Here is a 24,692-nt window from a genome sequence, read left to right as displayed (position 1 = left end):
GGATTCAATGTGAGTCGTTGTGATCAGAAACACATGGTCGTAAGCTTATGAACTAGCATTTTAGGAGAAGAGAAACGGCTGCATACGCTTACATGCTTGTTACGACAAGGGAGCAAAAGACTTACACTACAATAATTGGCCCAAGAGCTGCAGTTTTTTTCACCGCCAGAAGAATCCTCATGACTTGTAGGCCAATGTAAGATTTACCTGTCCCCGGTGGGCCTTGAATAAAGGCGATTTCGCGGGTCAGGGCCGCAACCAGAGCTCTACACTGACCATAATCAAGCTCTGTTTTTGCCGCGATCTCTTCGAGAAGCGTCGAGTCTGAGCATGATGCGGTGGCATGGATACCAAACGAGCCGTCAGCGGCTCGTGCAGTCGTCTTCATAATTGCTCCTAAAGGAAATTTGAACCCAGGTTGTCGGGAGTAAACGGGGGGTGGGATGTCCTGGTAGACTCTTTGATGCGGTGGTTCATTGTGTCTATCCGGAAGAAGCCACTGGGAAAATCTCAAGCGACTCAGTCGCTGCATGACCTGCAGATTCTCAAGTATCGGTACGAAGGTTGCTGGAATGACATTGGGGAACTCTAGGAGGACGCCTTGCGTGTTGCCACAACTTGCACCGATCGATATGTCAAGTGATGTGTGATCTTGAGTTGTCAACTTTGCAGTAATGGTTGCTATGTAGTCGCGGTCAACCAGATTGTACTCCTGGGCGGGGTTGGTGCTTTTCTGTGTTACCGTAAGGAAGAGCTGTTGGACGACCGAGTCCTGGATCCAAATGTAAGAAAGCAACGAGCCTTCTTCCAGTCTTCTGGAGTCTTCCCACCAATCGCGTCTCTCAGTAGGCGACCTCCGGCGCGCGCCTTGAGGCTGAGGAAACGAGATTTGTATCTGAAGTCCACGGCGTGTGTCAAAGGTCACATAGCTGACATGAGCGTTTGGATAATGGTACACTCGCATATCTCCGAGATGTCCTTTTGGTTTAGAGAGTACGGAAGGATCATCGATTGCTGCGCACATCAGGCCGGAAAGAGCTTTCTTCAGCTCACCGAACACATCATGTCGATAGAGACGAAAGTTGGTATCGATGTGTCTCTCAACCTTGTTCGTCAGGAAATGAGGCTGATCAGGGTCGGTCGACGGCAGGAACTCCTTTACGTCGCTCATTAGCTCTTCGCGAGTAGGAAAGATGGTAATCTCAACGATATCGAGCTTATCATTGTCATGTCTGTCGGCTGGGAGTACAAGATCCCTTGGGTATGTGGAAGCCGCAAGGGTGCGTGGTACGTCTTCCGTCGATTCTTCGTCAGAAACCAAGCCCTTTGCTCGATTAATCAGCGCTCGTGTATCTGCGATACAATTCTTGACGATCGTAGAAGTTACAGAGGGCAGGTTTTCCGGAACGATGTCTGCCGCGGTCTCTATAGTATCAACCAGCTCGAGCAAACAATCGTTGAGCCGTGCTCGCCGGTCCCGGTAGAGCAATTCGTACAAAGCTGCAGTAAGGCAGGTGAGAGCCCTCTCAACTACGGCCTGAGGGACTGTGGTACGCTCACCAGTGCGGACAGTGACTAAAGCTTCGCAAAGATGTTGGAAGAAACGGATCGCTCGGGTGCCGTTAACGCCTCCAATGAAGCTGTATATGCCGCCGACATGCTCGTCTACTGCAAGACAGTCCACTAAGGATGGGTGTGTGATGACCTCAAGGAAGTGCTTGGCTACTTCGACGTACTCTGCCATGCTGTTTGCTGTGGTTCGCCTGTCAACAATAGCTTTGACGTGGGCACGACCGTTGCACTTCACTTCGTCGTTGTCAAGGTCGCGAGGCAGTTGCTGCTTCCAATCTCGATCGTCTTCCTGGAGGATTCCCAGAGCACCTTCCCACACACGTCGCATGGTGTAAGTTTCTGCTGGAGAGTATGCACCGCCAAGATACTTCTTCCAGCTGCTGTATTGTGTGCGGGCATGCTGCTGCTCCTCAGTCTCCTCCGCTCTCACTCGCCGCGGAAGGCCACTGGTAGCAGAATCGGCATCGTGCGAGAAGCGGCAATTCTTTCGAGTACAGCCGTCGTTCTGAAAGTCAAAGCATATGCCTGCTGCTTTCTCACGTCCGCCACGGTCGTCACGTCCTCGTCCAGTACCCCGTCCTCGGCCACGGCTGCTTCCTCTGCTGTTTCCGCGGCCAGACCCACAGCCTCGCCAACTCATTTTGACAAATTGTTGAACCTTGCGGCTGTTGGTTCTGCACAAATAAAGGTCAATGAAAAGCACTCAAATGGTAACGATGCTCTCACCGAAGTTGTGTACAGTGAAATGGCGCAGTGTGATTGTTGTTTAGTTGAGAGAGTTCAGCAAGGTGGGGTGAGACCTGATTGCTCAACGCCTATCTCAGCGCAAAACAAACACGCGGACCAGGATGTTACCGGCCTGGCGGGACATGTCGACCGTGGTGACGCAATGTTTTTAAAATGTTGCAGTCTCAGTCAGCTACGGGTGGGTGCACGGTGACTGTACAATTCTATGCCGTTCGGCAGCATAAGTTGCGCACTTGCTGCTTTGTTCGATGAGCATCTGCAGGTGTCTAAGGAACAGATGAGATAACTTGCTGCCAGCTGTAACTGTTAGAGTATGCTGGCTTCTTACGGTAGTACGCTTGATGAAACCTTTGAGGTAAGTGAAATTGACGTGAGACTCACCTCATGGCGGTAGTGGCGGTTTGCCCCAGCCCTGCCACACAAATTCGCCATATCAGGGCAGGTACAAACAGCACTTAAGATGTTCCCAGTAATCAACACAGACGTGTGAGTTAACCGTAACACAAAACGCAAGAAACAAGCAGGAATCGAAGAAGTTCCAAAACGATCTCAATAACAAAAGTACTAGAAAGCGACGCTAACAAAAATGCAAGTGAAAGATCTATATACCATTAGCATCCCTTCTTCCTACATCCTCATTACATCCCTCCTGTACTACCTTCTTGTATGCAAATACACAAAGCAAGACAGGAACGCGCAATCGACCGCTGTACGCTCACTTCAACACAAATGCCAATCACTTGGATCCGACTGCATCCAATCTTTCTTTGAAGTCACATCTTGTCCTTAGATCATGAAAGCAGCAATACCAGCTGCTCCTGCAAGAGCCACACCTGCACCAGGCAACAATCCACTAGCAGCTCCCGTAAAAGTTTCAATCGGAGCTGACTGGCTCGCGGTCGGCGTGGTGGAGGCACCAGAGGTCGCAGTAGCGACAGCAGCAACCGTCTTCAGCAGCCGGGGAGTCGTGGAGTACGTCATGAGATCACCCCCGAATGCGAGAGAAGCGCTGGCCAAAGGCATGCGCGAAACTGTGGAAGCGTTGGGGAAAGCAACACGTTCGGGTGCAGGTGCAGACGGCTTCAGAGTGGCGCGATCAAACTCTCCTGGAGCGAGGACACTAAGACAAGAGGTTAGTATGTGTATGTTTTGGTGGTTGCGAGCACAATACCTGTCAATGACATGAGCGACACCGTTGTACAGGATGGTGTTGGGGAACGTGATCCTTGCGTTGTTCACCCAGGCGGAACCATCTGGCAAAACCGTAAAAGTCAAGTTGGTACCTTGGAGGGATGGGACCGTGACATTGCCCAAGGATGGTGAGAAGATGACATTGTTGGGAATGATGTGGTAGCTGAGAACCTCTCGGAGCGTGTCGATATCTGCACTCTCAAGTACTGAGCCAATGGAGTCAAAGGCTGCATCAGTGGGAACGAAGATAGTGAAGTCAGAAATGTTGAGGCTCGCAGTGTCGGGTCCGGTCAAGCCAAAATCAATGTTCAGCTTAGCAGCCTCCAGAGCAGCGTTTATGGCGAAGTAACCCGCTCGGTATGTGAAGAGCTGGAAAGGAGCACCAAATGCGAGAACAGTGTCAACTTTGTGGATCGTGATTCCTTCACCCAGCTTGATGTCCTGTTTTACGGGTTGGTAATCTTTAGATAGATTGAGCGAACAGAAGAGATACATACAGCTTCAGTAACCGTGGAGATGGTTTGCTCTCCAGACAGAACGCACACGTCGTCCCCGTTCTTTACGAGTCCATTGTAAGCACCACCAGTGAAGTTGGAGAAAGGCTGTCGTGCATCAATATATGAGATGTCGAGCAGAGTTTGGGCAAATGTAGGAACATTGGTGATGAGTTTTGACGGATAGGCTCCTTTGAAGACGTGGTTTGCAAGCAGAGCTCCAACGGCAATAGTGTTGTTGCGGTACTCGATCGCTTCGCCCTCAGGAACGTCTCGTGGCACGTTCAAAAAGGCTTGATTGGTTGGCGCGAAAATGGTGATGTTGGAAGCCGAGGCGAGGGTGTCTGCAAGGCCATCCACGAGACCGACAAGCTCAAGCAGCGTGCTGAGATCAGGCTGAGACTTGAGAAGCGCAGCAATATCGCCCTGTGCAAGGCAAGAGCCAGCCATAAAGATGGAGGATAAAAGTGATAGACGCATCTTGAAGCTGGAGGAGTTTGTAGACGCAGAGGCGAAAGCGTAGGCAGGTTACTTCAGAGATGAGAAGGAGACGTATGATGCGAAACTGTAGAGTGATGTCCTGGCAAGTGGTGAGCTTGGAGTGCTCTTATACTCAACTCATACCAAGGCCTCCAGTCTTCCACTATAGAGAAAAGCTCGCTGATAATCATGACGACTATACAAGACAAATTTGTCGTGGTTGAGGTCCCATGATCAGGGTAAAGCACACTGATCCTATGATTAGACCCCCGTAATTCTTCGCTTGATGTATTGTGAAGTCTTAATTCCCAGGCTGCCCCAAGATGCACAGCCATGCCAAGACATGCAGCAAGCCGTGGACCAATCAGCAAACACATCGTCCGCAACGAGACGGCCAAAATTTACCGACTCCACAGCGAGCGGCCAGGGGGAGCGAGCAATATGCCAATTGTGGTGAAATCGCGCGCGGAAGTATAGATCATGGTTTTGGGCTCCCGGATTTCGAGGCTTCAGGGAGCCTGACCGCTACCTAGGTATGACGACGCCTTAAGATTCCGGTCAGCAAACACACCTGCACGAGTGGGGACGGCCAAAATCTGCCGGACCCCTGCCCGTACAAGCAAGCGATTTGGATTGACGCTTCCCCAGTATCTAAAGAACGCCCGTAAATTGTCGTTCGGCACAGCAATCAAGTCATTTCTGTGTCTTTCAACAGGTTCGTCTCATAACGCCCAAGGATAGTACTGTAGTCGCCGTACCATTGCTCCAACCACGACGTCGCATCAAACAAACGGGTTGTGAAACAACTCATCGCCGGGTCAAGAGACGTCATGTGTGCCGTCAACATACGCAGCTTCAGACCGCACTGCTCTATACGAAAGTTGTCCTTTGATAGACACTGCCCGTAGGTGTTTGTTGGGTCTGTAGATGCTACCAAGAGATTGACCAACACGAAGAGTGAGTATAAGACAGTAGGGGCAAAACAAAACGTAGGAAGACCGAGAATCAGGGTAGGGTCCATCTCTGTGGCAGTATTGATGACGGCGTGACAGTGTTGGATTAAAGCCTCGAGCGCGGTTTGTAGAAAAGGGATGATGTTTGCTGGCTTTGGGAAGTCTTTTACGATAATACGTCCCGGGATGAAGGGTGCTGCGAACGATGCCTTATTTGTAGGAGTGTGAAGGACAAGCTCGTAGATGTAGACCATGGCTACGTGTTGCCAGACTTTGAGCGTCTGCGATGACGCGAGACTGGGTGGAATCTGAGCTACCCATGCATCGACCTTGGATTTCAAGTGCTTAACCGTAGCGTAAGTATTGTAATCGTTTCCATCTACGAAGACCGCTGATTGACAGAGACACAAGCAATTCGATATCTCGTCAACCAGTTGGATGATGCGGACGATCTGGCAAAGCAAGATGTCGGATGGATCGCCTGTACTTTCCAGGTGTAGGAGACATTCCCGATGGTGAGCGTCCCAAGAGACTGCAATTGGCCGGCGCGTACTGATGGACGATGTTGAAAGCGCCACAAAGCAGGCAAGCCAAGTCCGGCGTGCTTCAAAAGATGTAGGATCCTCATGCATGGAGAAGTACGCCGCAGGAGAAGGCTGCAACAAAGGTCCGGCGATTCCAAGGTCAATAGCCATATCGGTAGCTAACTGAACGAGTTGATAGCAACTAACTTGCTGCCCCTTCCGCGTCGATTTGCTCCAGAAAGTGGCTACAAGCAGAGCCTGCACGAGTTCCAGGGATCTCTGCCCCTTACTTATGACTTCGTCTCCGAGGATACGCATTGTCTCTCGCACAAGCTCATCGTGTACTTCGAGTTCAGTACCTTGCGCATTCTGCGTGACGGAAAACACCACCACAGAGAGCAGTAAGACTGGAGATCTCGCGCGAATATAATTCAGCTTCATCGGCAGACGAACGACAGGCCAGGCGGCTCCCGCATGGTGTGCATACAGGGAAAGCAATTTTTGTTGCTTACTTGGCGGGATGCGGGCGTCTAAGAATGCCAATACAGCGGCATCATAATCCTCTAGCGAGGAGCTGGGCGATGTGCTACTGCTCTGCTTCCGCAATGCTTTCCTGAGTTCCTGGATTTGGACTTCGAGTTCGTTGATGCGATTGCGCTGGAGACGTGGTGCCGCTGGGATGCACTCTAAATTGGTGCGGCTGCATCGCTCACAAGTCCCTCCAAGTGATGTGCTTACGTCACATTTGATCTTGAGACGATGGCACTCTTCACAAGCACGAGACCGCTTCCTTGTACTGCCAGTCCTATCCAGGAAAGCCATAGGGATCGAAGACAAAGCACCGTTTTTCTCAATCGTATTCGATGCGCTTGGGAGTGTACTCTGGCAATTACTGTGGTAAAGGTCTCGTTCGTGCAGTCGAGGCGCAGTAGCGTGGCATTGGTGGCACCTGCCTGATTTGTGTGATGGAGTACGGTTTGGGAATGTCAGCAAAGGGCGCAAATATCCGTTTAGCCTCAAATTGCCAGCCCTGTGCCGTACTCTGGTCGATTCTCGGACAAAGTAGAAGTGCAGAAGTGTTCCATCTTAGCTGTGCATCCCCATTCGCTTCATATCTGATTTGATCCTTCATGTCGTTCCCAAAGCCTTGTATAGTTCCTCAATCCCGCCCTTTGACTCGCTTGAACTGTGCGCATGGACTTCCCCTCGTACCTTATCCTGATATGTTTATTCTTCTTTTGATTCTCCCCTCTCGGGATAATATCCTCCCGCGAATTCCAGGCTCGCGTTTTCAAATCTCTCTATCCTGACCTTTTTCCACCCATGCCAAGGCATCCACCCCTCGCTCTCATAAATTGTAACGTCAATCGTCGCGATAAAGCTCTCGCGGCAAAAGTTCGGCCTGTGACCATCAGGAAACGGACTTGCCAGACCGAACCAGCCTGGCTCTTTTGGTGCCCGCGCCTTCAGCTCGAGTTTGTTCACGTAATTTGATACTGAGATGGAGAATGAGCGGGTTTCCCAGTCGATATCGACGCTCATGAATGGGCTTAGGAATGGCATGTTCAAATATGAGACTGAGAACGGGGGAACGAAGTCCAGAACCAGATCGTTTGAGCGATACCCGAGCATATACGCTGTTTGTCCCATAATCTTGCCGCCGGCGAGACAGACGCCCGTCTGGTCGTTGGTGTTGAAGGCCTGAACCCACATATGAGCATCGGGGAAGCTGTTTGCCCAGTTCTTTTCTTGATGGATGTGCCCGCGGCCTTTGCGGTCCGCAACAGGATGGTCGTCACCCAGAGGCGGGATCGAGAGTACAAATGAACAAGGTGAGTTGATGCTGTGCACGTGCCAGTGCAACGGTAGGGGGAGGTTGATCATCCATCCTTCGGGGGTGTTTTTATCAGCCCTCCAGGTCGTTACAGAATCGCTGTCTGCTTCGAGACTCCATTCTGGTGCACTAAGACGGTACGATGTAGTACCGTTGGCGTGCACGGCCATGTAGCCTATGCCTGGGATGCGAAGTTCGAAAGCATTGCTGCTTGTGTCTGTGATGTTTCGTTCGATGCTGTCCACAAACTCTTCGCGTTGGAAGATTGGAGAGCCGGATTTAGGATAGTAGGTAAAGGATACCATGTGTGGTCGTGTCGAAGCCTTTGGTACTGAGCAGATGATGAGAGCGATGTGCGCGCCGCTTTCGAAGTCGAATTTCGAGTAGAAGCCCTCGAACTGAGAACTCGGATGGGGTGCGTAGTGTTCCATGGTTGTGCGGTGCTCCGTTGTGATAAGATTGTAAAACGGTCGTGCAAATCTGTTGACTCCTTTAGTAGACTGATGATGCGCAAGTCATGACGTAGGGTCTTCCATCGCTTGGCAACAGGAAGCAGTTATTTGCTTACAATTTTTTAATTTTTTTTTGATATATTGATGACGGAGCATCTTTGGGTTGTACGATTGTTTCGGAGATTTCTTAATCTAACGTTGTTGTTGAGAGTGCGTGGAATTCTTAGCGGCATACACATCCTGTGAAGTTGCTTCGACCCAAAAGCTACCACCATCTACAATCAGCTGCACTCCTCTACAACTCATCCTTCTCACTACTTTTGACACTTCCAGTCCTGGCCTGCTCAGTCAATCCTTTGCGAACAATGCTCGTGAGAACTTCGTAGACTACTTGCGCTGCAGCAACGCTGGTGACCTCCGCGGAGCTGTCGTATGCAGGGCTGACTTCGACAATATCCGCACCAACAACGTTCAGACTCTCAATGCCTCTCAGAATTCTGATAAGTTCTCTGGTAGACCAACCTCCCGGTTCAGGTGTACCTGTTGCAGGTGCCAGGCCCGGGTCAATGACGTCAATATCGATGCTTAGGTATACTGGCATATCTGTGCCAACGCGACCCATGATGGAATCGATGATGCCCTTTGTCCCTATGTCGTCAATGTCATCGGTAGAGATGCGCATCCACCCCTGATTCGTGTCGTCTTCGTAATCTGTCGCATCGTCGCCTGATAACCTGGTCCTCAGTCCAGCGTGCACGCTCGAGCCATTCGCAACAAGACCCTCGGTCGATGCTAGCCAGAACATGCTACCATGGTTCAAGAAAGACTGTGTTGTGGGGTCTTCAGGATCAATCCATGCAGAGGGATACTTGGCTGGGTGCCATGTGTCCAAATGTGCGTCGAAATGCACAACTGTGATGGGCTGACCATATGCCTTGTTCAGAGCCCTGAGTGCAGGCAGAGCAACGCTGTGGTCACCACCCAGCGTGATGACCTTCGGCTTGTTAAAGTACTTCACCCCACTCTCAGTGCTCTTCTCAGTAGGCCCTCGCCCTGCAAGCTCCAGGTAGGCTTCGCTCATCTGTCGCAGAGCGAGAGCATTGTCGAAGGGTGTGATTGGGATGTCACCACAATCCACGATGTTCGCCCATGATGTGAAAGGATTGAGGCCGGCGCGTGCGTTGTAGCCTCGGAAGGACGTCTGGCGTGCTGAGCCAGAGCGAATGGCTCGAGGGCCAAACCGAGCGCCTGGTCGGTAAGAGACTGCTGTATCGAAGGGTGCACCGAGAATGGCAATGTCGTAAGCTGTCTCAGGGTGGGTCAAGCATCGTGTGTGCGGCAGATGAGCAAATGTCGATATGCCGCTGAAACCCCACTGCGTACAGGTCAGTCGTGACCAAAGTATGACTTGTAACGCTCACATCAGTTCCCCATTTCTGCTCTAATTCGTCAAGACGGTCCTGTGAGAACGCCTCTTGGTGCGCGTGATGAGAGCCGTGTGCCGAGGCAAGAGCTGGCAACGCCAGTAACGACGCTTTCCTCCACCTCATGTTGATGCTAGATCGATTTGATTAAATCGCTAACAAGGATATGTATGGGCGGCTCTGGTATTTGAACAAGAGCGGCAATCGCGTCTGCAGCCATGCTACCTATCTCGAATACACTCCGATTTCAGGTCCGACAGGCGTCGCGCGGGGTGGTCCAGCGGGGCAGCTCATAGCTCAAAGAGGCAGGTCCACGCTGGTTCACCGTTTCTTGCGTCAAACTATACCCACGACAGGAAGTGCCTGATGAAGTGCAAGGTTATGGAACATGTGAAGGACGTGATGTCGCAGAGAAAGGCGGCACAATGTCGTGAGATGACTGTCAGGACAATGTTGGCCAATGACGCAACACAGTACACGTGATGGCGCGATTTTGTCCTTACGAACTCCATCCTTCTCAGCTTACTTTGTAACTGTCAATCGTCAGCTAACGCCTTGCACCCCCGATACCAAAGTCTCTTTCGACAATGAGCGACGAGAAGACGACTGAGTATGTGACGCTTGTGTCCAACGATGGCTACGAGTTCAAGCTGTTGCGCTCGGCGGCCTGCATTGCAGGCACGATCAAGAGAGCGATGAACCCCGAATGTAAGCAGGTGTTTCAGTGTTATCACGACAGCGAGAAGCTGACAATACTTGCAGCTGGCTTCCAAGAAACAGCGCGAAACCGCATGGAATTCCCTACGATCAAGTACACCACCCCTACCCTTCGCATTTGAACATCCGCATCCGCAATGCTCCGACGAAGACGTGCAGCTAACCACGAGAAGTGGCGTTGTGCTCGAGAAAGTTTGCGAATACCTCTACTACAACCAGAAGCATGCAGACAGTAAGGATGTCTCGGACATGGACATCCCGCCTGAGCTGTGCTTGGAGCTGTTAATTGCCGCTGACTTCTTGGACGGTACATATCCTTTCTCCGATATCACTATACACTGCTCACACAACCTACAGTTTGAAACGGTTTTACGTAGCATCGATCAAGCCCATGAACGTTTGGGCGCGGACCTACACAATCAGTCAAGCCAATATACACGGCTTTCGGCCTCAGCACCGACAGCATTCCTGCACACCCTGCGTCATGCCATAGAGATGGGTGAAGTGTTTCGTCTCAGGGGCAAAACACGAAGCGGATCGAAGGCGAAGGAATGCGAAGGGGGGGAGAGGGCTGCCAGGGCTTTACTTCACGGTGTTGTAGAAGGGTGACTGTTCAAGTCCAGATACTGCTGACATTTCAAAAGAGTGATGGATTACCTCAATAACCCCGGAACATCGATGCATGTCATCTTTAGGGGTACAGTAGAAGAACGAAGTCGTCGCCGTAGGCTGATCAAAGTCTCTACACGCCCATCCTGTTGTAGCGTAGCCTGTTAACTCTCACCACTCTCAATCTTGTTACACCTGTCCACACCAAATCGCGGTATTGATTGGAAGGACTCTAGGCTGAGCATCTGGTGACGAGACTGAAATCTGCGTGAATTGAAATGAAGGGTATTATTATTATGCGGCAAGGTGAAACCTCTCCTTCACACTTTATACGGGGCGGAGCCGTTCGCTCGACTGCTTGACCAGGTGCAGTTGTAAAATATCAGCGAGCGTTGAAAGTGACGCTTGACTAGACGCTCGAAAAGCATCAGATATGCGAGCGATGAGGTTCTGTTCACAGGAGAGTCTGCGCGCCTTACCGATGAGGAGTGTACCTCCACCCCATCTATCTGTCTGAAGCGAAAGGAAATGCTAGGCTAGGCTCGTAACGAGAGCAGAAGCTTACTATGCACGCTTCGGGCCGAAAGACTTGATATCCCATCTGAAAAGCCTGAGAAGACTTTAAATTCACAACCGATCAAAATAAAATCAATCCGCCCCTTTTGCGAAATGCAGAGCTTGATCTGATGGTTTAGTCACGTCGCTGGTTTCGACTATCTTACGCGACGTCATGAGGCGGTCGGTATCTGGACTTTGCACACGACAACCAGCACTTCGACGATATGAGACGTATGACTCGAGCCCGAATCCTCTATCACGACCTCGATATCAACGAGGCAACTCGTTGATCGGTCCATGAGCATAAAGCACGCTCGTTTCAGAACCAATGTCGGATTGTTCTTGTGCAAGCTCACACACTTTTAGTCACCTCAGCCTTTGTAGTCAAGGGTCGTGTTTTAGCGAAAGTTCAATGTGTAAATCCCCCTCCAGCATGGTCACGAACACGAGATAGCAGCTAGCCCACCTTTCTTATCCGGATGCACATCCCGAAATGGTACACCAACCCCGCACCTTATCCCTCGCATGGGACCAGGGTACGTCTGATAACGACAACCATCGACTACAAATACAGCCAAGCAGCTCGCGTGAGGCTTGAAAGCTTGTGCGGTCATATTCTCGTGGATTGCATTTATCATGGATAGCACAGGTAAAGATGTCGAAACGCCCATCACGGTGCGCAAGCTCTCAATCGCAGCGGAAGAGGTGCGCGAGGCAATTGAAGTTGAGCACACCCTCACATTCTGGGAGGCTGTGAAGCTGTATCCCAAAGCAATTGGGTGGTCCTGCTATTTCAGCCTAGGGGTCATCATGCTGGGTAAGTGTCTCACACGAAACACAACACACTTCCTAACTCGGATGGACAGCATTCGACCCCCAGCTCCTCGGCAACCTCTACGCCATGCCCGCGTTCCAGAAACAGTTCGGGTACGCCTTTGAAGACGGGTACATCATCTCTGCCGTCTGGCAAACCGGTCTCGGCATGGGCAATCCAATTGGCCAAGTCGTTGGCGCGCTCGCAGCCGGTTATCCCATGGAGTGGTATGGGCGCAAGAAGACATTTATCGCTTGTGTCTTCGCTGTCGCAGGATTAGTGTTTATCCAGTTTTTCGCTCGCTCCTTACCAGTTCTGCTCGCTGGAGAGCTCCTTGCGGGACTGGTCTTGGGGGCATTTGTCGTCATTGCGCCCGCATATGCATCTGAGGTCAGTCCACTCGCTATGCGCAGTGTGAGTACGAGTTATGTCAATCTGTGTTTTGTTACAGGCCAATTGCTGGGAAACGGGGTCACGGCGGCAACGCAGCACATGACCAGCCATTGGGCATACTCAATTCCGTTTTCGCTGCAGTGGTTCTGGGTCCTTGTCATCCTGCCTGGAATGTGGTTCGCGCCTGAGTCGCCCTGGTGGCTCGTACGGCAGGGTAGACTCGAGGATGCGGAGAAAGCGCTTGCGAGTTTGTCAAGCGAAAAGGTAAACGTCAAAGCCGCCTTAGCACAGATCGTCGAGACGGATTCGCTGGAGAGGGACATGGAGGCTGGAAGCACCTATTATGACTTGTTCCGGAAGATCAATTGGCGCCGTACGGAGATCGCCATCGGGGTTTACACGACACAGGTACTGTGTGGCGTTTACCTGATCAACTACGGGACCTACTTCTTCAGCCTTGCAGGGTTGAACACAGACCAGGCTTACGACATGGGCATAGGCTTCATGGCCATTGGATGGATCAGTGTCCTCTTGTCGTGGTATCTGATGCAGAAGTTCGGACGTCGGGTGCTGTTTGGCGCTGGTCTTGCCGTACTCACTATCATCATGTTTCTGGTCGGAATTCTGGACTGTGTTCCAACGCAAGGTGCGGTGTGGGCGAAGTCGGCCATGTAAGTATGCCCTTCTTGGTCATCAATTATTATGCTGACTCTACAGGCTCTTGGTTTGGAACTCGGTGTACAACTGGAGCGTCGGTCCCGTCGCTTTCGCAATCTTCTGCGAAGTCAGCGCCACCCGGGTGCGCTCAAAGACTATCGCGGTTGCTACCGCAGTGCAAGCACTGGTTGGCATCGTTATGACTGTTGCTATTCCGTATCTCATCAATCCAGACGAGGCAAACTTGGGAGGGAAGCTGGGCTTCTTCTTCGGTGGCCTCTCGCTGCCATGCCTCGTTTGGTGGTTCTTACGAGTTCCAGAGATGAAGGGAAGGACCTACGAGGAGCTGGATATCATGTTCGAGAGAAACGTGCCGACGAGGCAGTTCAAGAGGTTCCAGATATGAGTATGACGATGGGAACGCTGTGTTTCGTCCCAGAGCAAGATTTGCCATGATTGCCGCCCGGGTCAGACCATATGTCGATTAAAACACAACACCAGATCTTTGGAGATACGTGGGCTTCTGTTCGAAAAATATAAGGTAGAGCACGTGGTCGTGATCTTAGAACCTTCGATTCGGTCACAAGACCACTGTGATGCTGTCCAAATCAGCAGCCCCGTGTGATGTGCGGAAAATTGACAGCTTGACAGGTCGATCATCAACGGTCGAGAAGCCACCATTTCTCAGAGCAGTTCGAAGCGGCGAGTAGTGTGAGGACAACCGGCGCCCATTGGCTCCTTAATTCCGGTTCATGAAGCTTCCGCTTCGCTTGCAACACGATGCTCGGCTCAACATACGTTTTGCGCATATCATCTCGGCTAGCTGACGGTCAACGTATTGAATACGGTCTGGTTGGCCACCGGGTGAGTTCCTGGATGGGCCTACTCAGCGCGCACATGTTCATGCAAGCAGTCGCTTCGCTCGCATTCTCCTCATCTTCTCAAGCTTTTGCAAGACGCGTTTGTGAGAGGACAAACTGTCTGAACGATCGCGACGTTGTTTAAGTGTAATGAAGAAGACTTGCTAAGCTTTCAACGTTTTTCTTTGAGTCCATCAGCTCCACAGCGGCCCGCCGGTAATATCCAGCCAGTGCATCGTTTCACCCCTCGGCAAGATGCAGCGTCCGGATAACAACGTCGATGAAACACTGAAGGATGAGAAGCTGAACAGCAAAGAGGTTCTAGGGACTGTGAACGATAAGGATGAGGGCCTTGTAAGAAGAAACTGCGATGTTGACGCCGAGCGGCATGAGAAGAATAGAGAACTCGCTGGTAGCGTCCGAGTGAGCAATGAAGCACCAAACAACGACATCAATCTCGAGAGAGCTGTCGCTACGAACGAGATGGAAGAAAAAGACGCCGCAACTACAGACATTACAGGTGCTCCTATCGAAGACGAAGAGGCAGAAGACGAATCCAAGTACCTCTCTGGTGTCAAACTCTGGACACTCTCTTTCGGCCTGTGTTTAACAACGTTTGTCATTGCACTAGACAACACCATCATCGCGACCGCGATCCCAAAAATAACATCCGTCTTCAACAGCCTCGAAGATGTCGGCTGGTACGGTTCTTCCTACCTGCTCACCACCACCTCTCTCCAGCCCTCGTTCGGAAAGGTCTACACATATTTCGACGTAAAATACACGTATCTCGGTGCACTCATCATCTTCGAGGTGGGCAGTGTGATATGCGCCGCCGCGACCAGCTCGCCCATGTTCATCATCGGGCGGGCCATTGCCGGTGCAGGAGCTGCGGCACTGTACAGTGGCGGCATGACGATCATCGGGTTCTCTGTTCCGCTGCGAAAACGTGCTATCTACATCGCAGCACTGTCTTCTATGTTCGGCATTGCCAGTGTCGTAGGCCCAATCCTTGGCGGCGCCTTCACCGATCGGCTTTCATGGCGTTTTTGTTTCTGGATCAACCTTCCCTTTGGTGGAGTCTCTTTGGCTGTGGTGTTTTTCTTCTTCAGCAATCCGGAGAGGAAGTATAGTCATCTTCCGATCAGAGAGAGGCTGGCACATATCGACTTGGCTGGTGCGGTGTTCCTGATCTGTGCGATTGTGAGCTTGCTCTTAGCGCTGCAGTGGGGTGGATTCACGTATCCGTGGAGTAACTCGAAGGTTTGGGGGACGTTGTTGGGGTTTGGACTACTCATCGCTGTGTTCATTGCAATCCAGTTCTACCAGAAGGACCGAGCGACTATACCAGTAAAGGTTTTCAAACAGCGAACCATCTTGGTTAGTTGTGTTTTCTCAGCGCTGCTATCTATGGCGCTCTACACGTAAGCCATTGCCTCTGCCTTACATTTGATAGGTGACGCTGACCACAACAGGCATATCTTCTACCTGCCGTTCTACTTCCAGGCTATCAAAGGCACTACGGCTGAAGAGTCCGGAATCCGCACTATCGCCTACCTCGTCAGCATCACCGTATCTTCTATCGTCATTGGCGCCTCCATCACTGTAGTGGGGTGGTACGCACCCTTCATGTGGTTCGGTTCGGCAATATTTGCGGTCGGTGCAGGCATGCTATACACACTCAAAGTCAGCTCGCCCAACAGCCATTGGATCGGGTACCAGATCCTCGCAGGTATCGGCGCTGGAGCAGGTGTCCAGATCCCGTTCATCGCCGTTCAAGTTGTTTCTAGCGTAAAAGACATGCCGACTGCAAATGCTTGTGTGCTGTTCTTCAACAGTCTCGGTGGTGCGCTCAGTATCTCGATAGCCCAGAATATCTTCGTCAATACGCTTGCGAAAGAGATCCCAAAATACGTGCCGAACTTTGATCCACAGATTGTTGCGCAGGCTGGAGCCACAAACCTGAGGCAGGTTGTGCCTCCAGAGTTATTGCCGGGGGTGTTGCATGGCTACAACAACGCGATTGTGACGGCCTTCATTTTGGCGATTGCGACGTCGTGTATGGCCTTTGTTGTCAGTCTTGGGCAGGAGCAAAAGAGTGTTAAAGGAAAGAAGCTCATGCATGGTGGTGGAGGCGCGTAGGATAGTCCACGAGGATAGGTTTACACTTTGAAGTACAAATACAGCTCATCTCAGACCAGCTCTCAAACCATCCTGCTTGATAGTACAAGTCCGCACAACGCCAATACAGTCATTGACCCAGGGCTTGCCAGATCAACACGTCTTGCACATCGCTTCAACCTTTCGATATCACTGCGTTTCGTCAGTGCTCAAACAATATAAGCAGAATCAATCAGGCTTACCTTCTTCGGGGGACACACTGCACAGCTAGTCTCCACCTTCACAGTAGCCATGATGATTCCTTCGTGTCCACGTCCGCATTTCTGCTGGATCATCTGACCCTTCGGGCAGAACTTTTGCAAGATGCACTCGGTGTGGCCACACTTGTGCGAGTATGCGTGGTAGTAACACATCCCAAATGATCTGGCTGTGAATGGAGCTTTGATGGATTTGTTGCTTTGTTCTTGCTTTAACGTGGACTATGTGTTTGACAGTCTTGCTTTCTGTGGAATTGCGGAGTAAGAAACGATGGAGCACAGGAGGCGTTCGGTCTTATAGTGCTCGGAGTTTATGATAGATGGTATTCAGTGTTGGAAAACGATCGATAGAGACAGGAAAAGACTGATCCACCGTGGACTAGGTTTTATGGCTAGTGAGCTGGGTGAACACATTCTGGCAGCCGACCGAGTGCATTATATACGTTTATGTCTGTAGCTTCAAATTGAGTGCATTGAAAGTGCATTGTCTGGAACTAGAAAAGCTTTGTTGGCTTGAGCGAAGTAAAGCAAATGAGCACAGGTCATAGTTTGAGCATGCGTAACTAGGGCCACGAGCAATCCGTGAAAGCAAATGCTACATGCAGCAATCGAAGTCGGGTCGCAAACTGTGACCAAATGGGGTTAATGTGATGGTTACACAGTATGCGTGTCAGGACGAGTGTTTATGTCGAGGAGCTGGTATCTGAATCTTGCTCATTGAGAGAAGGGACGAGCCAGACTATCTCAAAAAGCCAGACCGTTTGTCAGTGCCATTTCCTACCTTGCGTACGGCTGCTGGTCATTACTAAATCAAGTGACAATGGGTGAAAGCCGTTTGTTTGAGTTGCTCGAGTAACACAATTCATCCGCTTATTCGGGTACCTGCGATCCACAAGCCTCGGGTCAGGTGGTTGTGGTACCTCTGTTGTTGAGTTGATGGGTTTAGACAAGCTGCGGAAGCGGGTTGATCTCTTTGCGGGTGTACAGATGTTTCCACTGTTTGGTACTGTCTTACCGTCGGCACGCTGCATTGAGTCACGCCAGGCTCTTCACTAGTGGCTGAGCATACGTCTTGAGCATAGCCATGTCGTTTCAAGTGCTAAGACTCTAGCTGAAGATGGATTGATCGAAGGTTCTACACAGATTCGACAAGTCGTACGTCTTATTTAGCTTGCTCACGTGTTGCTCGAGGATCAAGATTGACCGATTTTGCAAGATTCTCAATGACGCCTCAAGGCAAATAGCCGGCTTCTTCTTGGCTTGTGTAATCACATGGTCATGTTTGCTACCTACCAGAAGTTGGCGGTAGGAATCGCCGGTAGGACCTAGGCGCAGACTGACAGCTCGACAGCTACCGGAGGCTCAAGTGGCTGTGTGACGCTATTGTCAAGACTCGTGCGGTGGCGCTCTTATGCCCAGTAGATCTCGAGGAGGCTGGGTTAGCGACAAATGTTGTTGATCGAATTCCTACTACGGCGTTGGCCAGCATTTTCGTGATTACTGGCCAATCACAGCACACCCTCACCGCCATTTTTGGTGGGCACTATCAATGCAGACGCAGCGAGGACCTGCAGATGACGAAAGATAGCTGAAGGCTGTTGTTGCATGAGCTATGCTCTCTTGCCTCGGCCTTGATTGAAGCAGAGGCAAGCGCAAGCAAGTGCAAACGAGTCGACTAGCTTCAGGATGCCACCATACCAAGTGAGGAGTTGCAGGTGCAGGAGCTCCACTTCGTAGTGGGACTTCAACATCTTAGATGGGCGGCATACCCAAGAGCTGTCATGTTCACCCGATACAACGTCAGCTGGAATTCTGGCGACCCACCGTGGCGTCGGAGAGCGTGTGGAGGTCGAGAAGGTGAAAGCCTGGCTCGTCTGCTGGCGGCCTGTGGCTGATAGAGACCTGTCCGTCAAGCAGCAGAGGGCAGACAGCAATAGCTGGAGAACCGCGGTATGCTACACGCCCTGAAGCCATGGAGCAATGCGCTGGCAGCCGGTTGTCGTTGATATGAGGCGTGCCTGCTGGTGAGGCACAGCCCTGCAAACGCACGTTAACAAGCCTCAAGAAGCGGTGACAGCTCCTGGTGTCGTCAGTCGTGGAGACAGCGATTCGACAGCTCTTGGTGTCCGTGCCAGCTGTCAAGATGTGAACTAAAATCGGCACAGAGACGATGCATGAGACAGGTGTAGTTAGCGGAGGATTTGGACAACGCATCGCTCGCCTCTCTGCAGGTTGACGCAGAGCTGCACCTGCATACCCACAGGGCCGGGATGATTTGCAGGTTAACACTACCGGCGACATCCACAGCGTTCGCCTCGCCATTTTCTCGCTCTCCTACGGTCGTGGTCGCTGTCGTTGTTGTCGTTGCTCTCGCTGTCGTTGCAGATACTGCTGCCGCTCACTCCTCCCCTCCTCAACCTACCTAAGCGGATAGCCCCCCGCACCCATCCTCGCGCAAATCTGGAGTTCGTGTGTGCGGCCCAATTCGTCTCGGACCGCCCAGGACAGCCGCATTGACCTCCGCTACACCGCCTGCGAGAGCTGTTGCAGCTTTAAACAACGTCGCGGCACCTCGCGCGCGGGGAATTGGAGTTGGAGAAGTCGCGATGCGCTGTCCGCCGCTTTCATCTGACTCTCCAGCCACCCTGCATCTCCCTCTCCTTGCCTGATGACAGCTAGCCCGTCGCAACAGAGTTCCCGCGTCGCCTCGTCCAATCGACGCTGTAATTGGCTCATTCTTCATCCCAGTCATCGAATGAGAGTAGGGCTGTGGTCCTGAACAGCGACACCGTCTCGACTTGTCCATTTCGAGGTATTTAGATATCTGCAAGCTGAGCCACGCCATGGGGGCAGCTGGGCTCTATCGAGTGCATCGCTGACGGCTCTCCAGACATACACCCAACTTGATCTGCCCTTCGTTCACCGATCTTGTACAACACCTCAATCATCCACTGTCTCGACTTTGTTCCAGTATCTGTACATTATACCATCAGCACTTTCATCGTCATTGCCTAATACAGCAGTTCCCCGCGTGGCGTCTATCTGGGTGGACCACCCTACCAGCGTCAATCTCCGATTGTAATCATCACGAGAGTCGTAATTCACTTGACATAGCGCCGCGCACGGCCACCCAGTCGGCTCTCGGAACACATCAATTGGCCAGCACAGGTTGCTAGATCTCGAGTCTTCATCTCTTCGGCGGCAACATCGCACAGCGTCATCGGTCAGCTCGGGCCGGGCTGCTCTGTGTCTGTTTTCGAGATACAGCGCAACGGTCCGGGTTGGCTGTTGTTCAGGGTGAGTGAAAGCAGTCTTCTGGCAGCATCTATCTCAGCAGATACCGACGCTTTTGATACACAACGGCTTTCGCCGCACAAGCATTACCATACATCGTCACTCTGTCACTCTGTCACTATCGCTCCTTGCGACAGCAATCTATCTCAACATCAGGCTTACGTTGTACAACAGTTGAAACTTGTAGAGAATGGCATCTCTAGACTTCGACCAGAAGTTCCTCGGGCGGATAGCCCAGCAAACGGAAGACTCCAGCCCATACCTGTCAAGCGCATTGTACCAGATTCTTGGCCTCTCAGTCCTGCTTTCACGCAGGCTCATTCGCGCCAGGAAGCTTCGCAAACTCGACACAAGCAGGGACACACCATCACTCGCAGCATATCAGCATATCCTATGGATGTCCAGAGAGGGCCTGTCTATACTGGAGCTGTATGTGCTTCCGTACGCGCAGGACAACCAACATGGACCAGAATGCAGGGTGCTGAGCGTCAAGCTACGAGCAAGCTTCTACCACATCTTTTGCCTGTTCCACAACCAGCCATCTGTCACCATGACAAACATGGAATCGACAGAGTCAAGAGGACACGATGCAGCATTGTCTACACGATCCGCGCACGGCCGCAGGCCAGATCAAGGACCATCGCCGCCCTCGAAACGTACAGGGAAGCAACCAGTGCTTCGTGAACCCATCGACTCGATCGTCTCAGAGACATCCTTTGTCACCAATCCTTATGCGGCAGGTGGGCCTGTGGGGACTCCATCTCCCGGCCCACCACTTAACGCACCCCCTGGTCTCAACCCTGTCCCAATACCACAGCCCTCTGCTTTCCTTTTGCCGCCGTTGAATTTTGTACCACTAGCCACTGGATACTTCACTACTGCTACATCGTATGCCACATCGTTTCTCCCAGGGTCGCATCCTCTTCGACTGTCTGTAGCTCTTGAGCACAGTGCGTTCCTGTGGGACTGCGTGCATGACCACGAAGGATCACGACGCGTCGCTCGTCGCGCCATCAAAGACGTATATCGTGCACAGGAAGCGATGGACGATACCGAGTTCGAGGACGCTGCAGAGCTTGTGGGTATATTGGGAAGGATGATGAAGCGCAAGAGCTGGGAAGGCACCCCCCGAGTTGGAGGTATAGGAAGCCCTGAACCAGTCCTACCGGGCGGAGGACAAGTTCGTGACACTGCTAGCAGAGTTCATACAGATCCTAGTATCCCTGTGATTGCACCTCTGCAATACATCCAAAACACACGAAGAGCCGCCGAAGGCCCCCCTATAACTATATCCGCTGCACAAAGCCCACCGAGGGACCCTACACGCAGTCGTGCTAGCAACAATGCATCGAAGCACAAACATACTAGTAGCCACGAGAACACGCCACGGTCGAATACAAACCGGTTGTCTGGAGGGAGCCAAGAAACGACCCCACGTGCAAAGCATATCAGCATGGAGAGTGGTGGCAGTATGACACCAAGAGCGCCCCAAGGCAAGGGCGGTCGGTCTCCTGCTACGCCTTCAACTGTCCGTAGCGTGCATCAGCATGCTGGCAGCGGCGGCTCACACAAGACAACATCTGAGTACCGGAACTCTCCGCCGATACCAGAGAGTGCAGCTGTGACAGCAACTTCCCAGGAGATGCGAACCTCACCGACGTCCCGCCATTCACCACCGTTGCGCCGCTCTCCAAAATCGTCTCCAAATCTCGATGCACGCAACAGGGAGCCAAGCTGACTCGTAGCGGCGGGTAAGGAAAAAGCAAGAAAGATGGACGTGCAGTGGTTACCAAACCGAGAAGCAGATATCGTCTTTCTGCCGCCATCCGCAAACTCAACTCCAGTGGATACTCGCCCGCCGATACAAGAAGCATTGAGACTACTCTAGTCACACACATTATCCCACACACAAACCTAAACCGACCCGAGCCTCGGTCGAAACTAGTTTGATTACCATATACGCTCCGACGCGTGCGACGGCTGTCTAATTTCCTCATCCTACACCACACCTATACTACGCGCAATGTACAGTATCTCATCATGTTCTGGCGTGTTGGATTCTGCTCCCAAGTTTGGAAGCAGATATTGTCTGCACATCACAATTTCTCGGGGGCGTATTCGGATGAATTTTAATGGTTTTTGCATCTTCCTCTTCGAGATATCACTCTGTCAGCGGAATATAAGTGGGCAGCTTTGGAGCGGTTTTGCTTAGTAGGTCTCACGCGTTACGACGTGATGACTAGGACCATGGTAGAATTAATGCACAATATCTACTCTTTTTTTCTCACAATACTATGATACATTTTTGAAGAAGCTTACTTGCATCAACTGCAGCACCCTTGCTCCTGACAACACGGTCACTCGTCATCTACATCGGAGTGATCCCGTTTCGTAACGCACGGAGCGGAACGATGGATCTGGCTGACGGATTCTTCTCTCTCTGCCCGCCCCGTCATTTCTCGGTCCCTTGCCTCAGCACGGCGATTTCTGAGGGAGCGCGGGGCCCATCCGAGGAAGTCTCTCCTCATCCTCCGGTCAGCAGCAGGGACCGTGGAGATAGCCAGGGTGGGTGAATGTGGAGATGGAGACGGCGTTCTGCGCTTATATTCTCCATTCAGCGTTGGGCTCGTGTCCTCTTCATCCTGAGCAGGTGCGGCAGGAGTCGGCTCTGGTTTGAGAGTGTAGAAGGTGAAGTCGTAGCTAGCTCTGGAGGTGGTCGTCGCTGGTTTCTTGGAGCTGCGGTCGACACCCTTCAATATCACAGCTTCCTCGGAACACTCCCACAGCTGCCTGATTCGGTCGTTGCTTTCAGGACGCTTGTCAGGCGACTCACTCTCCAGCGTTGGATAGCATGGGAATGGCAGGTTCCTATCCTGGAGATCCTTGAGTGTCATTAGGGTGGCGTGGCTGGTCAGATTGACAGGTGTTGGCTGTAGTGGTGGCTCGGGCTCCTGTCGAATGGATCCAGCTTGCGATTTAGTCATGTTGGATGGGTGGATTTTGAACAGTATTTGTTAGAGTTTCGAGGAGTGGCTTGGAATCGCGTGATATTGACGTGGGGGGACTGGGGAAGCCAACACGAATTATATAGATAAAACTGCATGAATAATTCATAGTAATTAGGTGTGGATAATTTATCACAGTACAGTTAAAGGTCCTTGGTGATGCGGAATATTGCTATAGGTATGTACGTTTTTGGTTTGAGTTCTTTGGTTCACGATGTGAAGACACAACCACAAAAATCATATTCTTCTATTCCCTTGTAAAATATGGTTAACCTTTCAACAAGCGTATAGGAGCGGCTGTTTAGAACCCGAACCATAGTTAAGTTCACGACAGTGTACAACCCTCGTAGATGATCTAGGGATACCACAACTGGATAATATCTGGTTAGACTTGTACGCGGCTTATCGAAGCCAATGTTGGTGAGTGTTAGAGCCGTAATTACTTCCAGAGCTTTCTGTACAACCCATCAAGGTACGTATTCAAAAACTGCTATCTTTGCGCCTCGAGATATTCAATAGCACATTGCAGCCCTCCCTGAACATACAAAAATTTGCATGAGCAGAAACTCAATTTTGTATTATAACATCTTGACAGTACCAACTACCACCAGATTCGTCTTAAGATTCACAACATCAAAATGGCAACACCCCAAAAAACAACCACTCTCCACGGTGGTGAGCTGCACCACACGGTATCAAACACCTCCACGGCAGCTGTGGAATCACCAGAACCGCAATCTTCCAAATCTTCTGGGCGTTCGAATCTATCCCATTCTACACCAGTACCTGAACCTACAGTCACTTCAGAGTCACCGGAGTCGCCTAACTCGACACCACCAAGCGCACCACGACCATCAAAACGCGTCAGGACAACCCGGGTGAAGCAGGTGAGCACCTCCAGCACCCCATATACCGTTGGCAGCGCCCAGAAGGCAACACAGGTAGCCACTAGGACGATTCAACGGCTTGTCATTCGCATGCTCGCAGGTCACGGTCGCCGCCAGCCCGGACTGTTGATCTGCTAGGTGGGTTCCTGCGGCCTGGCGACTCATAGTATGAGACGGCCAGGCGAGCCACGAGAGACCGTGATTCGTATTGGTTTGGCGAAGGGCTCCAGACTGCGGAGAAGGCGGAGGGGATGGTTGAGATTAATCTTGATGAAGAGAAAGAAAAGATCGACGAAGGAAAAGGAAAGAGGAAAGTGGAGACGGAATGAGAAGAGAAGGAGTTCCAATCGGTGGAGTAGTCGACGCTTTGCGTTGGCGGGTGTCTTGCCGAATACTTCTGGCTTTGTGTCAGCTCAGAAGCGCCAGTGAAAAGGCAGCAAGACGTTTATTGGTAAAGAGTGCTTTGATAGACAGTTCGAGTTTGAAACCCGTGGATTAGAGGCAACTGTGCGGCACTTGAAGAACCTGCGCCAATAGCAAAGTGGTGGGTGATATGTACTTCAGCGCAAGCTGACTCGATGCCCATACTTCATAAGATAATGTGACCTGCTGCTTGCAGCATCCTGGCTAAGGTAGCCTGTGAAGCGTGTCCAGTTGTTGTGACTAACGTTCGCTCGTACTGGCATCGCGACCGAGCACAATTCATGTTAGCTGTGTGCCATGCTTTGAGCTTCGACTGTGGCGATCATCTTGTACCCAGTGTCGTGCGTCCTCTCTCACCTCTCCTAAATTTTTATTCATTGCAAAATTTTGCGTCTTTAATAGCCAGGAAATCGGGTTAGTCACATT

At 51.5% G+C, this 24,692-nt stretch overlaps 10 protein-coding genes across 11 annotated transcripts, besides 3 other annotated features; 4 read left to right on the top strand and 6 right to left on the bottom strand.

Moving 5' to 3' along the window:
- Window positions 1-121: 121 nt before the first annotated feature.
- On the bottom strand, window positions 122-2,212 carry EKO05_0001658 (uncharacterized protein; the record flags this gene model as incomplete). The annotated part of the gene is made up of 1 exon (XM_059635725.1): window positions 122-2,212. One exon carries the CDS (start codon window positions 2,210-2,212, stop codon window positions 122-124), a length of 2,091 nt encoding a protein of 696 aa, XP_059491708.1.
- An 893-nt stretch (window positions 2,213-3,105) lies between these two features.
- EKO05_0001657 (uncharacterized protein) lies at window positions 3,106-4,484 on the bottom strand (the record flags this gene model as incomplete). Its single annotated transcript, XM_038937097.1, has 3 exons — window positions 3,106-3,439; window positions 3,491-3,951; window positions 4,008-4,484. 3 exons carry the CDS (start codon window positions 4,482-4,484, stop codon window positions 3,106-3,108), a joined length of 1,272 nt encoding a protein of 423 aa, XP_038802413.1.
- A 688-nt stretch (window positions 4,485-5,172) lies between these two features.
- On the bottom strand, window positions 5,173-6,783 carry EKO05_0001656 (uncharacterized protein; the record flags this gene model as incomplete). The annotated part of the gene is made up of 1 exon (XM_038945027.1): window positions 5,173-6,783. One exon carries the CDS (start codon window positions 6,781-6,783, stop codon window positions 5,173-5,175), a length of 1,611 nt encoding a protein of 536 aa, XP_038802412.1.
- A 405-nt stretch (window positions 6,784-7,188) lies between these two features.
- Window positions 7,189-8,226, bottom strand: EKO05_0001655 (uncharacterized protein; the record flags this gene model as incomplete). Its single annotated transcript, XM_038945026.1, has 1 exon — window positions 7,189-8,226. One exon carries the CDS (start codon window positions 8,224-8,226, stop codon window positions 7,189-7,191), a length of 1,038 nt encoding a protein of 345 aa, XP_038802411.1.
- Window positions 8,227-8,542: 316 nt separating this feature from the next.
- On the bottom strand, window positions 8,543-9,797 carry EKO05_0001654 (Agmatinase; the record flags this gene model as incomplete). Its single annotated transcript, XM_038937105.1, has 2 exons — window positions 8,543-9,622; window positions 9,669-9,797. 2 exons carry the CDS (start codon window positions 9,795-9,797, stop codon window positions 8,543-8,545), a joined length of 1,209 nt encoding a protein of 402 aa, XP_038802410.1.
- Window positions 9,798-10,258: 461 nt separating this feature from the next.
- On the top strand, window positions 10,259-10,750 carry EKO05_0001653 (elongin C; the record flags this gene model as incomplete). 2 transcript variants are annotated; one of them, XM_038937440.1, is made up of 4 exons in its annotated part: window positions 10,259-10,379; window positions 10,434-10,482; window positions 10,562-10,695; window positions 10,746-10,750. In XM_038937440.1, 4 exons carry the CDS (start codon window positions 10,259-10,261, stop codon window positions 10,748-10,750), a joined length of 309 nt encoding a protein of 102 aa, XP_038802409.1. The 2 variants fall into 2 exon arrangements, with proteins under 2 accessions (XP_038802409.1, XP_059491707.1); XM_059635724.1 differs by having other exon boundaries at window positions 10,434-10,750.
- A 166-nt stretch (window positions 10,751-10,916) lies between these two features.
- Window positions 10,917-10,947: a tandem repeat.
- A 1,244-nt stretch (window positions 10,948-12,191) lies between these two features.
- EKO05_0001652 (uncharacterized protein) lies at window positions 12,192-13,825 on the top strand (the record flags this gene model as incomplete). The annotated part of the gene is made up of 3 exons (XM_038937503.2): window positions 12,192-12,372; window positions 12,422-13,433; window positions 13,480-13,825. The coding sequence occupies 3 exons, from the start codon at window positions 12,192-12,194 to the stop codon at window positions 13,823-13,825; spliced, it is 1,539 nt and encodes a 512-aa protein (XP_038802408.2).
- Window positions 13,826-14,534: 709 nt separating this feature from the next.
- Window positions 14,535-16,421, top strand: EKO05_0001651 (uncharacterized protein; the record flags this gene model as incomplete). Its single annotated transcript, XM_038937656.1, has 2 exons — window positions 14,535-15,703; window positions 15,755-16,421. 2 exons carry the CDS (start codon window positions 14,535-14,537, stop codon window positions 16,419-16,421), a joined length of 1,836 nt encoding a protein of 611 aa, XP_038802407.1.
- A 2,575-nt stretch (window positions 16,422-18,996) lies between these two features.
- Window positions 18,997-19,039: a tandem repeat.
- Window positions 19,040-20,141: 1,102 nt separating this feature from the next.
- On the top strand, window positions 20,142-21,689 carry EKO05_0001650 (uncharacterized protein; the record flags this gene model as incomplete). The annotated part of the gene is made up of 1 exon (XM_038945025.1): window positions 20,142-21,689. The coding sequence occupies one exon, from the start codon at window positions 20,142-20,144 to the stop codon at window positions 21,687-21,689; it is 1,548 nt and encodes a 515-aa protein (XP_038802406.1).
- Window positions 21,690-22,308: 619 nt separating this feature from the next.
- EKO05_0001649 (uncharacterized protein) lies at window positions 22,309-22,935 on the bottom strand (the record flags this gene model as incomplete). The annotated part of the gene is made up of 1 exon (XM_038945024.1): window positions 22,309-22,935. The coding sequence occupies one exon, from the start codon at window positions 22,933-22,935 to the stop codon at window positions 22,309-22,311; it is 627 nt and encodes a 208-aa protein (XP_038802405.1).
- Window positions 22,936-24,115: 1,180 nt separating this feature from the next.
- Window positions 24,116-24,181: a tandem repeat.
- Between the last annotated feature and the right edge of the window lie 511 nt (window positions 24,182-24,692).

Source organism: Ascochyta rabiei, chromosome 2 (assembly GCF_004011695.2).
Source record: "Ascochyta rabiei chromosome 2, complete sequence".
Lineage (NCBI taxonomy): Eukaryota > Fungi > Ascomycota > Dothideomycetes > Pleosporales > Didymellaceae > Ascochyta > Ascochyta rabiei.
Note: the sequence above shows the minus strand (reverse complement) of the source record. Positions and strands in the feature narration are given on the sequence as shown.